The sequence below is a fragment of the Suricata suricatta genome, chromosome 7 (genome assembly GCF_006229205.1).
Source record: "Suricata suricatta isolate VVHF042 chromosome 7, meerkat_22Aug2017_6uvM2_HiC, whole genome shotgun sequence".
Classification (NCBI taxonomy): Eukaryota; Metazoa; Chordata; class Mammalia; order Carnivora; family Herpestidae; genus Suricata; species Suricata suricatta.
The window spans coordinates 3,780,667-3,794,975 of NC_043706.1; the positions used below are offsets into that span (position 1 = coordinate 3,780,667).

At 45.2% G+C, this 14,309-nt stretch overlaps 2 protein-coding genes and 1 long non-coding RNA gene across 3 annotated transcripts in view; 1 reads left to right on the top strand and 2 right to left on the bottom strand.

Moving 5' to 3' along the window:
• Positions 1 to 6,587, top strand: part of SLC17A1 (solute carrier family 17 member 1) — a 29,399-nt gene extending 22,812 nt beyond the window's left edge. Inside the window, exons 12-14 of the mRNA XM_029944635.1 lie at positions 726 to 816; positions 5,253 to 5,392; positions 6,051 to 6,587. Of these exons, the coding sequence (XP_029800495.1) occupies positions 726 to 816; positions 5,253 to 5,390 (229 nt within the window). The 3' untranslated portion in view covers positions 5,391 to 5,392; positions 6,051 to 6,587. The remainder of the gene's footprint in view (positions 1 to 725; positions 817 to 5,252; positions 5,393 to 6,050) is intronic.
• The window catches only part of LOC115296182 (histone H2A type 1-C-like), a 185,542-nt gene that overhangs the window by 131,254 nt on the left and 39,979 nt on the right, over positions 1 to 14,309 (bottom strand). The gene's annotated exons all lie outside the window — the stretch shown is intronic.
• Positions 10,480 to 13,999, bottom strand: LOC115296209. The gene is made up of 2 exons (XR_003910775.1): positions 13,376 to 13,999; positions 10,480 to 10,847 (listed from the first exon to the last, which is right to left on the bottom strand). It is a non-coding gene; the product is annotated as an uncharacterized LOC115296209 (long non-coding RNA).

Sequence of the window (14,309 nt, forward strand, 5' to 3'; positions counted from 1 at the left end):
ACTGCCTTGAAAAGATGTGAGTTCTTTGTGTACCATCTTTCATTTATGCATGTGAGAGGGTTTTCTTTTCTTAATATTTTTACATTGTAGTACTTGTTTTCCTTGTTGGGGTGTTTGCTTATTTAATACATTCCGTCAAGGACAGAAATTACATGCTGGTTTTTTTTTTCCCATAGGAAGTGTGTCTTGGGGTATTCCCTTATTATTTTCTTTACTTTTTTTTTCCCTCTTCTTTTTTTGGTGGTGGGGGTGGTTATGTTTAAATGAACTTGCTTTTACAACACCAAAGACTTAATCATCCATTTCCTACATAAAAGGCGTGTGGGGACAGCCCAGGACCTGGGGCTGTGGGGACAGACCAGGTGAATGCAGAGCCCTTCAATTCTGGACTGACCCTACGCCACTTCCTAGTACCAATAACATCACTGTCTGAATTCCTCAACTGTGTTTATAGATTTCTCGATCCTGCTGGCTTTCACTCGACTATGGTCTCATTTTCTCAATCTCTTACTGTTTTTGTTTTTTTTTTTATTGTGAAAGCCAACCTTTCTGACTCTATACTGCAACCAGAAAGTTACTTATATCGACCTGCTTTTTTGACATTTTAATGGACTTTGAGGAGGAAAAATTCTGGAAATTGGCAGTAGGCTCTCCTCATCTCATCGGGCTGGCTTTCTCTGCAGCATTCGTGTGACTTTACACCTGTGTCTTGTTGCTTTTCACAGTTATTACGGATTTCTTAAGGCAGTGACGTCTGTCATTGGAATGGTTGGAGGGCTGGTTTCCTCTATTCTGTGTGGAATGATCCTGAATGAGGTAAGGAGCATCCAGACATGCGCGGTTACTTTTCGAATATTAATTGCACAGAGAAAGAAGGTAATGTACATACAAACAACTGTCGAGGTGACATCAGCCGGCGCGGAGTAATGACGTATTCTGTCACTCCTTAAGGTGAGAAATGAGAAAACGATGCTCATTCTTACACTATTTATCAACTTTTTTTTAACATTGTACTGGAATTTCTAGACACTGTTTTAAAAGGAAAGAAAAATAAGAATTAGAAAGAATAAAATAAGGCCTCAGCTTTTCAATGATTTTATAATCATTCACTTAGGAAAACCAACACAGTCGATACAAAATAGAAAATGGAAAAAAGTAAGAATAGAGTTCAGTAAGTTTGCTCAAAATCAAATCAACACACTTAAATAGCATTTACAAATACCAGAAATGTTATCTAGGAAAAACAAATATATAAATAAAATGCTATTCACATGACTAACAAAAGGAATTGAATTGGAATTAGAATACACCCCAAAATATGCAAGACCATAGTGGAGAGATTTTTTTATTTTTTTAATTAAAAAAATTTTTTTATGTTCTTTTATTTATTTTTGAGAGACAGAGAGAGACAGCGCGAACAGGGGAGGGTCAGGGAGAGGGAGACACAGAATCCCAAGCAGGCTCCAGGCTCTGAGCTGTCAGCACAGAGCCCAATGTGGGGCTCAAACCCACCCATTAGATCATGACCTGAGCCCAAGCGGGACGCTTAACCAACTGAGCCACCCAGGGGCCCCGGAGAGATTTTTTTTCTAAATATTGACTTTATAGAGGCGCCTGGGTGGCTCAGTTGGTTAAACATCCAACTTTGGCTCAGGTCATGATCTCACCATTGTGGGTTCAAGCCCCCATGTTGGGCTCTGTGCTGACAGCTCGGAGCCTAGAGCCTGCTTCAGATTCTGTGTCTCCCTCTCTTTCTGACCCTCCCCTGTTCATACTCTCTCCCTCTCTCTCTCTCAAAAATAAATAAAATTAAAAAATTTGTTTAAATACTGTCTTTATAAAACACTATTAATAATACAACATGTACAGTTATAAGTAAAAACAAGACAGAGCTAAAGTATAAGAAAAAATAGTTAAATAATCAAAGAGACACTGATGGGAAACTAAAAGCTCAATATATTTTAATGAGAGCGTATTAATTCAGAGACTATAGGACTCTTCTAGGACTTAACAAAATCTTTAAGTGTACATTATAGTATTAGTTAAGAGTGCTGTCGGGGCGCCTGGGTGGCTCCGTCGGTTAAGCATCCGCATCCGGCTTCAGCTCCGGTCATGAGCTCACGGTTCTGGGTTCGAGCCCCACGTCGGGCTCTGTGCTAACAGCTCAGAGCCTGGAGCCTGCTTCGGATTCTGTATCTCCCTTTGTCTCTGACCCTCTCCTGCTCGCACTGTCTCTCTCTCTCTCAAAAATAAATAAAAATTTTTTTTTAAAAAAGAGTGCTGTTAACTACGTGTACAGTGTTGTGCATCTTTAGAACTTGTCTCTCGCATGACTGACACTTTTTCCTCACTGAACAACTCCCTGTTTTCCCCTCTTCCTGGTCCTTCTGTTTTCTTTAAATATAGGGAGTAAGGTGACCTTTTTATTTGGCATATGAGTCAAAATTTCAAGGGTAACCATTCAAAAGAGGCAGAATGTGAAACTTTTAAGCCAGGATAAAGGAGGAAAATGCAGTGGGGGAAAAAAATAAAAGCAAAACCCCCTCAATTTGAAAGAAGAAATGATGTGTAGGGGGTGAGTAAGAATATAAGTAAGACATAGGACAGATTGAAGACACAGAGATTTAGTAATAAATACAAAGAAAAAAACACAGAAAAGGTAGCAAATAAATGGAAATAACCTCTGTGGTTAAAGGACAAACTTTTTAAGACTGGATTAAAAACTCAATCCATTCATACATTCATAGCCATTTATATATAAGATACCTACCTAGAATAAAGAGACAGGAATATTGGAAGTTGTAAGGATGCATAAAAAAGAATGAAGAAAACATTAACCAAAGAGAGGTGGTATTATTATATGATCAGGCCCAAAGTTTTCTTTAAGCAAAAACAGGTTTTTTTGTCTTTATTTTATTTTGAGAGACAGAGAGTGTTTGGGGGAGGGGCAGAGAGAGAGGGAAATAAAGATCTGAAGCAGGCTCCAGGCTCTGTGCTGACAGCTCGAACCCACAGACTGTGAGATCATGACCTGGGCCTAAGGCAGAGGCTCATTCGACTTAGCCCCCCAGGCGCCCCCGGTAGAAACAATTGAGAGTCAGCCACTTAGCTGTTTTGACTATGTATTTCTCTGGCAAACTATCTTACTCAGCTACTAGAAGTAGCTGTGTGACCCAGAAACATTTCTGACTCTAATACTTGGTATCTCCAGTTATAACTGGCCAAAATGACCTAAAATCGTCACGTGCTTAGGGTTTACTGACTCTGAGCATGCAGGCAAGTATCAGATGCTCATGTCAACCCATGGAAGCTCTTAGTACCATTATACGCCGACCCTTTGAAATTAGGAAAAACAAAAACGTGTTTGCTATCTATCTTAGTCTGCAGCGAAATGCTAGCAAACCCTATTATTCAAGAAAAGTAAGTTACAGGTATATAGAGTGTAAATGCAGAGCAACAAAATAACATTATATACACAGAATAGATTGTTCTCATGGGGGAGAAAAGATCAAAGTCAGTATATTGTGGAAAAATCTAAAGCTCAGTATCAACCAATATTACAAAATTCCTGAACAATCACACAAAGTCCTGTAGGACAAAAACTGCACATCTCATAAACAACATCAGTGAAAATACATGAAGAAAGAGGCACATCAAGTTTCCATGCTGGACTTCTAGTCCAAATCACAAGGAATTCTATTAACATCAAATCATTGTGAACTTTATTATTTATCGTTAAATTTCTGGGCATGTCTCACTCCTTTTCTTGACTTTGCCAATGACCTGTCAAGTGTGACATGTTTTAATTAGTTTAATTAAATATACTTAATGTCTAGTTTGGAAACATATTGGTTTATTTTCTCAGTGTCTACTCCTAATTATATTTTAAATAAAACTGATGATGATTTGGTCAAGTTGTGAAAAAAATACATTCTGGATGATAACGCTTCATTTCAAACCAAGAGCATGGAGCTATTTTTTTAAAAAAACAGTGGCAAAGCCACTTGTAGAAAAATACATTATATATTCAACTACATAAAACTTAATTTTGACTGATAAAAAAGTTAGAAAGCAAAATGGTAAAACAGATCTCAAATGTAGTTAAAATTCAATGTCATCTTTGAATATAGATACAAAAATGAAATAAATTACCCGTGCCGAAAATCCACCAGCAGATTAAAAATATGCCTGTGAGTCCGTGATTCAGTCAGCCATTTTCTATGAAAGTTAAAGTGGCTGAATATTACAGGATCTATTAATGAAACTGATCGTATTAGAGGCTTACAGAAAAAATGTGGTATAAAGAAAAGGTATTTGATAAAGTGTATTTAAAAGTACTCAAATTTTTAGCAGCAAAAAGTGAAAAACGACTAAATATAAAGAAATAAGGGATGTTTTGGGGGTCTTGGGTGGCTCAGTAGCTTAATTGTCCAACTTCAGCTCAGGTCATGATCTCGGGCTTTGTGGGTTTGGGCCCTGCATCGGGCTCTGTGCTGCCGGCTTAGACCCTAGAGCCTGCTGTGGATTCTGGGTGTCTCTCTCCCTCTGTCCCTCCCTCTCCCCTCCTCTCTCTTTCAAAAACAAATAAACATTAAAAAACTTTTTTTAATTAAAATAGTGGGGGGCACCTGGGTGGCTCAGTCAGTTAAGCATCCGGTTTCAGCTCAGGTCATGGTCTCATGGTTCCTGGGTTCGAGCCCTGCGTCGGGCCCTGTGCTGACAGCTAGGGGGAGGAAATTCTGTGTCTCCCTCTCTCTCTGACCCTCCCCTGCTCACGCTGTCTCTCTCTGTATCTCAAAAATAAAATAAAATATATTTTTAAAATTATAAAAAGAAATAAGGGATGTTTGATAAAGTTTATAAATCTAGACTCTCAATTACTAATCAGTCAGAAAAGGTTCTGATACAGTTGAATATTTCTTGACATGCAAATGTGTTTATATATATTTTCTAAACATGGTTATATTTCTAAATAAAAAACATATGGATTCTTGGCTTGGGCAAGAATTATGTCCATCATAACGCCAATTGTATATATGAAAAATTACATGCACATAGACATAAATCAAAAAAGGAGAAAGATACATGGTATTTATCTTTGTAGAGTGAGATTATAAATTTTTTTGTTCCTTGTGAGTCTGCTTTTCCATGTCGGTTCAGGGACCCATGCCGCTGGTTTTACACGACTTTGGAAGTGTTACAGCGCACCTGGAGCCCATGAACTTCTAATTACTTTGCACTATAATCCCCAGGATCCGGAATCTGCCTGGTTTAAAATTTTCATCCTGACAGCAGGCGTTAATGTGATGAGCCTAGTTTTCTGTCTCATATTTGGGAAAGCGGAAATTCAGGACTGGGCTAAAGACCGACAGGAACACACACGCCTCTGAAGGTAAGAAGTGATCGGCCTTGAGGTCTGATTTCCGAAGTGAGGGTGCGGGAGAGGGCGGGGTTGAGGGTCCCCCTGAGCAGACAGTGGGGCTGGGCGGGCGGCCAGTTTCGGTTTGCAGGGAGACTGGGACCATGTAAAGTCTAAACTCCCTGATGTTGGGAGAGTGACAGCCCGCAGCCCAGAAGAGGTGTCGCTCTGAGATTCTGGGGAACCAGAGGGGCTGGGACATAAGTACTTGGGAGCCAGGCCTTTCTAACATCCAGGGTGAGGAAGGGAAGGGGCACTTGCAAGGGGCACCGGGCAGGAAGAGCATGTGGTATCAGCCCCCCAGGCCCCCGGAAATGTAACCAAGGGATCAGATTACATAAGGTCTAGAATTTACTGAGGGGTCTGACGAGAGGTACCTTAAAGGTGACCCTGACTAGGAGGAATGATGGAGACTAAGGGCACATTCAAATTCAAAGTGTCTGATACTGTGTCTTTCTTCTCTAAACTCTGTCAGCGGTGAATAAAGAGTAGACATATGTCTTTATAGAATTATTTCCCCTAATGCATAAATAAGAATTGATATATGTAGGGTATCTTCACTGTGAAAACCCCAATGAATTATGGGATCTGTTTTTGGTTTTGGTTTTGGTTTTGGTTTTTGTCTCAACAGTGGTGAATGTCGCAAAGGGAGGTCCAGACATGCCGTGTGCATCCCGTTGCAAGCACCCCCCACCACCAGGGGCTTGCTGGACACATCAACTGAGTACGATCAAGCCTGTAAATAAAAGAGGTTATTTTGCAAGGAAGACTGAGATGCGAGAATGCAGAATGCATTGAACAAAATCCTAAGGACATCGTCAGCAAATCCAAACTGGAAATGTTACAAGTCAAAGCCTTATTAGATTTTTTAACAGATAAATTATAAAGAAAAAGAGACAGAAGGAGGAGCCTCTTGATTAAAGGCAACTTTAAAAGCATTAAATTTTTTAAAACTGGCAACACTATGGGGGGGGCTAGGTGACATGGGTGACAAATCTGTAAGGACAGGCAGAGGAGACATTGTTTTAAATGTCAGGGTAGTTATCACTTTTAAGGGGAGGGAGACGCAATTAGCATTGACCACATGGAAAACTTCGGGGGTTCCGGCAATGTTCTACTCTTCTGTCCACGGTGGTGATTAAAAGGGTGTTCACGGAGTTACACATTTGCTTCAGGCAGTTTTCTCTACTTGTGTTTTACAGGGAAGGACGGAGGATGGAAGGGGAGGGGGAGGAGGAGGGAGGGAAGGGGGAGGGGGAGGAGCAGGGGAAGGAGGGAATGTGAGGGGATGAAACATAGACGGAGAAAAGACAGCACTGTAAGAGGGAGCAGATCGATGCCAGTCCCTGCGGGGGAGAGTGGATGGTCTGTCTGTCTGAGAATTAGGTGCAGTAATACGGAAGCCGATGACACCCAATCATGCAGTTTCACACCCTGGGAGAGAAGGTCACATGCACAGTGAAAGTGTTTGAGTCACCCAGAGGGGAGGAGCCCCAAGCACAGTGCAGGCATCCACCTTGGATGTAACCTAGAGTTAACCCCCCCCAGTGGCCCGGAGAAGGTGGGATTCATGGGCACCCAGGCGGCGGGCCAGCACATGGGTCGGCAAAAAGTACATGATTGTGCAAAAAGCACTGAGATTCTCACTCAAGACGACGGATTTCAGAGAGAGCAAAAGAAAGGAATCGACACTGGAAAAGGGAGAAACTCAGGTTATGGGTAAATGGCAAGATGGCTTCCCTAGAAAAATGGAAGAGGGTTGACCAGAAAGCTACAGAAACAGTAAACACGTGAAGTAACTTTCCTGACCAGCCATTAATACAGAAATAAACTTTTTCACATTAAGTGATAATGACTGGTTAGCAAATTTAGAAAGAAATGATCCAAATGACAGTTGGAGGGAAATGGTGGGTTTCCATCAAAAATTCAATGGGCTCAGTATTGTCAGCAGTGGGAGTTTCCATAAATCACAAACATTCATCAAGATGCCTTTATATGCGAGGTTGCTGATTAAAAATGGCAAAACTCTGGATCTGAATTAAACGTGTCTTCATTAATAAATTTTGCGTAAGTGAATGAAATATAACCAGAAGCCAAAAAACATGGGAGCTCACACAAATATCTTAATATAGAAACTACTGAGGCTGTCCTGATGAATAAGCACGTAACAGCGCTAGGAGATACTCCGTATCTGTCAGCGAAGGTGTTCGCAAAGGTTTATCCTCTATTTCCAAGATATGGAGCCCGGCAAAGTAAATAATCATGTTACTTTATTCAGACCCCCAAATCTTACTTGTTTCTACATAGTTGACCTATTAAATAAAATCTGCAAGGCATACTGACGTTTTCCATTATTATTTCTTTTAATTTCCATTTATGTCCAGTTAAAAAAAATGTTAATGTTTATTTATTTTGAGAGAGATAGAGAAAGGGAGAGGCAGAAAGAGAGGGGATCCCAAGCAGGCTCTGTGCTGTCAGCACAGAGCCCAACATGGGGCTCGACACACAAATCGTGACATCATGACCTGAGCTGAGGTCAAAGGTCAGATGCTTAACCGACTGAGCCACCAGGCGCCCCTCCGAGCAGGTTTTATTGAACATCCTGATGTTATATTATAATATCAAAAAAGATTTGGTAAGTGTATCTCCACTAGAAACTTAACTTTGATTTTCTAAAATTATCTAAAATGATTGCACCCTTGTGTGTGCTTGCTTCAGATTCTCGGGAATACAGTTCCGTCACCTTTACATCCTACCTTTCTGAGTCATTTCACTTAATCTGTGTGTCTTACAAGTATTTCCCCCACTCTGAGCGCGGTCTCCTTTGTAGGGATGCGTTGGACCCAACAGCCTTTGTTATTGCTACAAATACGCTTCATTTTCGTCACTGTATTTTATATTCCCCTGAAACCATGTCCTCCTTATCTCTGGGGGCCACCTCCTCTTGCCCCCACGCCCCCTAATAATTCAGAAGGTGTAGGGAATATTTCAAGTGTTGATTGTGGTTATAGGCTCTGATGAAAAATGTGTCTATTTTTCACTAGCATGTAATAGTCTTTTGCTCCCTTCTTTCCCCCTCCAAAATATCTCTCACACCTAGGACTTTTCTAGTAATTTCCTCCTGCTAGGGCGGCATCTCTCTGAGCACGCCATTCCCCAAACACAGCATAGGTGGAGCTCCCTGTTCACCTCGGTGGCCTTGCATCTTCCCGTCTCCCTCTGACTCTACCAACAGGAATCCAAGGCTGGCGGCAGACTTGAATCTCCTGAAAGCTTTTTATTTGATTTTTGATTTTTATTCATTTTTATTATTTTCTACTTTAATTCCAGTACAGTTAACAACCAGGTTATGGTAGTTTCAGAGTACGTACACTGAGTCACCGCGTCCACGCGTTACCCCGAGCTCCCCGCAGCCTTAGGAAGGGGCCGTGTGGACCAGTGAGGGCGGGCTGTGACCTGGCCGTCATCAGGCTCAGGGAGGGGACAGGGAGGGGAAGAAGGGAAACTGCCTACAGCATAGATGGTTCCTTCCTGAAAGCTCATGGTCCCCTAATTGTCTCTACTCCATCTACACGTGTTGATTGTGCAGTTAAGTCAGGATTTGGGCTTGTTTTCCAAGTGATTGAGTTTTACCAGCATTTTTTAAAAACAATTCACATTTGTTTCTTCTGATTTAAAATCCCCGCTTTTGGTAAAATAAACTATATATTTAGATGTGTTTCTGGGCTTAATATATAGTTTAACATCTATTGTTACAAGGACCAGTTATTCGTGTATTGGTTGGTCTAAATTTTTAATAGATGTAACTATGGGGCTGATCACACCCCCTTTATCCTTCTTCTTTTTGAGGACCATAATGTACAGTATCAAGGGTTTGTAATCCCAGGAAAGTTTATAATCACTGGGCCATTTTCATAAAGACTTAGAGCAGTGTTTAGTTACACCGAGTCTATGTGGGAGAAATTAAGACTTCTATAAGGGCACGCTCTGCCTTAAGAGAACATGATAAGACCCCCTCCCCCATCCCAAATGAGGGTTCAGGTTTTCTTCAGCCCAGTGCTGCCGTTTGCTTTATGTATTTGCTAAGCATTTCTTATCAAATTTAATTTATATTTCCTGAATGTGATTTTTACTTACTATATTTTCTTACAAGTTTGGGCTGACATATAGGGAAGATATTATTTGAGTATATTCATTATTTTAACTAAGAAACTTAACTATGGCCCAGAGACCTTGCTAGGATGGTTGGTGAGCTGATTCTCTGGTTTGTAGGCAGATGATCATATCATTTGCAAATGATTTTCCTTCCTCCCTTTTGGTATTTTATCTCTTTTTTCTTCTCTCTTGTTAGTATTTCTTTATTCTCGATTGGTAGTATTTCTTTATTCTTTATGGGGAGGGGAGAAGTGGGTCGGATGCCCAGGATCAGTGTCCCCGGGACAAGGAAGCCACATTGAGAAGAATGTACTCAGCCAGGGGCGCCCGGGGGCCAGTCGGTTAAGCAGCTGACATCAAACAGGTCATGATCTCTGGTTTGAGAGTTCAAGCCCCACGGTGGGCTCTGTGCTGACAGCTTGGACCCTAGAGCTGCTTCGACTCCTGTATCTCCCTCTCTCTGTCTCTCCCCTGCTCATGCTCTGTCTCTCTCTCAAAAATAAGTGAATACAGAGTATTCCTTCAAACTGTGTTAACGCCTTCTTATATCCACCAGGTTCGGGGACCCACCAGTGACATTTGTGTGCACTCTTTTCTTTCCCGAAAACACTCCGTGTCCGACAGACCCTGCCAGAGCCTGGGACTGACGTTTTCATTGAAGAAAGGAGGGTCCAGCCCAAGAGCTGGGCCTGTGGGGCAGTGCCGGTCCAGGAAGAAGAGGGCCGGTGCCTTCTTGGGGGGCTAGGCCGGCCCACAGCCCGGGTGCATCTCGTTTCCACCAGATGCCACCTGTCCCATGTGGCGGGCCTGGATTTGACACGTGGGTGTATCTGTCTTCGCCTCTGCTTTGTAAGCGATTGTCTCGGGTCCCTTGTAAATGACTTTCGAGCAAACCAGCAAACACGCACAAGGAAACACATTTTACTCTTAAGATTTGGTGAATGAACTTTCCTACAGTTTTCAACATTCACTCTGGTGTGTGGTAGATGGGAAGGTCTCTGTACTTTACGGAAGCCCGTTGCGGGGAAACTGTACCTACTGCTCAGGCCCAGGGAGAAACCGAACTTCTTTTCAGCAGCAACTCTGAGTGACAGACAAGGAGAAACCAAGAGAGTCCGCAGACGGAAAGGGGAGGGTGCAAGCCGATGGGCCCTCTGTGTCCTGGTGTGCGCAGCACTATCCCGGCCTGCTGCAGGAGCGCAGTGCAGATGCCCCTTCGCCCCGTCTCCACACCAGATGGGACGAGGAATGGAATTCGTAGGTTTAGAGAGTTCTGGGAACAGAGGAAAATAAAGGAAAATTGGGTCATTTTCCATCTCACTGATTTCTTGGCTAACTGGTCTCCCACACCCCCCAGGCCACTCGGTTCCATTCACGGAGTCGTACAGGGACTGAATGCACACACCCACACATGCACAGCTATTGACACTGTGTTCGAGTTGCAGCTCTTGTGTGACAGATCCTACAAAATAACGTGTGTCATGGTTCTTGCACGGGGGGACTATCCTAAATGAAGGAGGCGGTGGCGGGCGGAACTCCGAGGTGCCCGAGGGAGGCGGCCACCCACGGGGTGTCTTGGTGTCTCGCGGCTCACTTCCCCCTTGTCTCCCAGGAGCACTGCAGACCTTTCTCTGACCCACACACTGTCCTCTCGACTAGGAGGCAAGAGAAGCCACCTACCCCGGCGACAGCCCCCTGGACTCCTGCTAGAGGGCAGGACGCAGCCTTGGCCTGTCTGGCACCCTCACGTGTCACTCATCATCCATCCACCTGGGCTTTGGGACCCAGGGCCCCTCCCATACCTCAGCTTTTCTGGAACCTGCCACTCATGTGTGTTTTAGCAGAGACTGGTTTTTTCTTTCAACTAGATTTCTACCCTCAGGTTTGCTGTAAGCTCCCTCCTTTCTCTTTCTTTCTTTCTCTCTTTCTTTCTCTCTCTCTTTCTTTCTTTCTTTCTTTCTTTCTTTCTTTCTTTCTTCCTTCCTTCCTTCCTTCCTTCCTTCCTTCCTTCCTTCCTTCCTTCCTTCCTTCCTTCTTTTAAAGGCTTATTTATTTACCTTGAGAGAGAGAGAGAAAGAGAGGGACAGAGAGAATCCTAAGCAGGTTCCACACTGTCAGCACAGAGCCCGTTGTGGGGCTCCGTCCCATGAACCATGAGATCATGACCTGAGCCGAAATCAAGAGTCAGACGCTCAACTGACTGAGTCGCCCAGGAGCCCCTGTACACTCCTTTCTCGATCCTGTGCCCTCCTGCGGCTGCCCCCCTCTCCTCTCCTTTCCCTTCCGGGGCCAGGCCTGATCCAGCCGGCTCCTCTTCCCACAGCCCTCGCCCCCGACCTGCCCGTCCCCACGGATGGCATGGGTGACAGCCCTCTTTTCTAAAGCATGGGCTCTTTCTTCTCTCCTTAGCACCATTTTCTCTTGGTTTTCCTTCTCTCTTTCTAGTCATTTTTTCCCCCTTTTCTTAAAAAGACAAATTATCACCCACGCTGGCCAGTCAGCATTGGAGTTCAGTGAGGCTCCTTCTCGGGATGCCCCTCCCTTGTGCATCCCGTCCTCCAGGGCACCCTCAGCTGTGCTGAGCTTTTCAAGCTAGATTTCCATGTGCAGCTCCGATCCCTTGCGCGAAGCCTAGATCTTCCTTCTTGTCATCTTTACTTGGGGAAGAACTCTGTGTCAGAGGCATCTCCCTCCATCAGGCAGCAAACCCAGACCTCGGAGTCACCCAGACACCTTCCATCCCATTTAGTATCTGAGTCTTGCCCGGCGTATCTCCTACGGCAAACAATGTTTACACCACACCATATGAGCGCTCATCTCCAGGGCCCAGTGTTTGCTCCTGGTTACACCGCGAAATCCTACGTGCTCCTGGTCCCTCGCGCAAAAGCCTTGGAGCCCTAGAACCCTGATTACTGCCCTTCCACTGACACCTCTCTTGTTGATTTCTGGATAAAAGACCAACACGCTTCCTGGCCCTACAATAATTTCTCACTCCACCCACGTCTGCAGCCTCCTCACAGACCAGGCTTCGCTCATTCCCTGGACTTTGGACGCTGGATCGTTCCCTCCCACCCTCTTCCTCGCCGGCCTCCCCCGCTACCTCCGGCATCTGTTCACTGTTGACTTTAAGTCCCAGCTCAGATGAAACTGTGTGGTGGGGCCTCCCTCCCCCTCAGACCCGCTCGTGCTCTCATCATCCACGCCTGCAGCCAGCGTAGCCCTCGGTGTTCCATTTTCCAGGGTCACTGTGTCATCCACTCTCCCGGGAAACTGTCCTCCCCGAGGCCAGCTCTGACTTCGGTCTCTGTCACGCCCCCACGTTGTGTGTTCCCTAATATTTGTTTGGTGCTTAATGCTCAGGCTCCTTGTTCATGGCCCCAGTACTGCCCCCATGGAGGGTTAACGAAAGCGGACACACCGCACACACTCCCCGGACATTTGGGATGGGGTCAAGCCAGCATAGGTGTTGAACACACGTTTTTGGAGGAAGTGTTAAGTTAATGACGTGATCATTGAGTGAGGCTCGCTGAAGGGAGGTAGGATTCCAGCAGTCAAGGGAGCGGAGGAAGGGCATCGACACAGAGGTGGGGGCATAAGCACGTGTTTGAGGGCACAGCAAGGAAACCAGAGGTAAGGGATCTACCTGGACCCACAATCCAGATTCGGGGCAGAGTCAAGATGGCCAGGAGGAAGGTAGCTGTGGAAAGTGGGGTCCGGGGGAGGCCTGAGCACCACACACATTATGGAAGTGGCTCTCATTCCAAGGAACCAAGTTATCTGAAGTGGTTGATGTTTACTCACTGCTCTTGGTCTCAGGCATCGATCTGGACACAGGGTATTCGGCCTTCATTGTCCTTCCCTCCATGGTATTTTTCACCCAGGCGTCTTGCTCATGCGAAGCCTTGGAATGGCCTAGGCCCCTCCTCACGTGGTGTGTGGGCAGCCAGACCTGCCCTGACCTGCTGGCCTCAGACTTTGGACGGCGTGCACCGCGGCCTCCGTTGTCTGGGGTGCGCTGCTGAAGGCCGCTCCCGGGGTTCGCCTTCTGGAGGTTTGGACACAGTTTCTCCTGTTCCTACTCCCAGGATCCCAGCTTCCTGCTTTGTATTGGTGAGACATTGTCCTGCGGCCCCTGATGCTTTTACCCAGATGACTAAGGGAAAGTAGTGTCTATGCTCGGAACACCTGTGACACCAGGGGTGTGGGTTGTCCGCCCCAAGCGGTTCTCCAAATCTCCGTGCGCACCAGCGGGCATTTCACAGGGGGATTCAACTCTGACACTAACTGCTGGAATTAGCCTAGAGCCCACCGGCTAAGGAGGGCTCCATGCCACACGCCTGCGCCCACCTTGGACACCAGTTAAGGCAGCGGGTTTCCAAGGTGCCCACGCTTCGGTGTGACCAAGCTCCAAGGTTGTGGACACACCCCCTCCCTGGGTTTGAAAATGTGCTGCCATGATTCACAGAACTCGGGAAATCAGTCTGCTTACTCTTGCTTGTTCCTTAGAAAGGATGCAACCCAGGAACAGCCACATGGGAAAGCTGCTGAGGGCGAGCAGGGTGGGCAGGGGCGCAGAGCTCCTGTGTCCCCTCCAGGCCCCCACTGCTCCGGATGCTCACCAAACCAGATGCTCTCAGAACCCCTTTGTTTCAGGTGTTTGTAGGGGCTTTATTGCGTAGGCATGATTGGTGACATGATTGGCAGTTGATGAATAGCTCGGTCTCCGGGCCCTCCT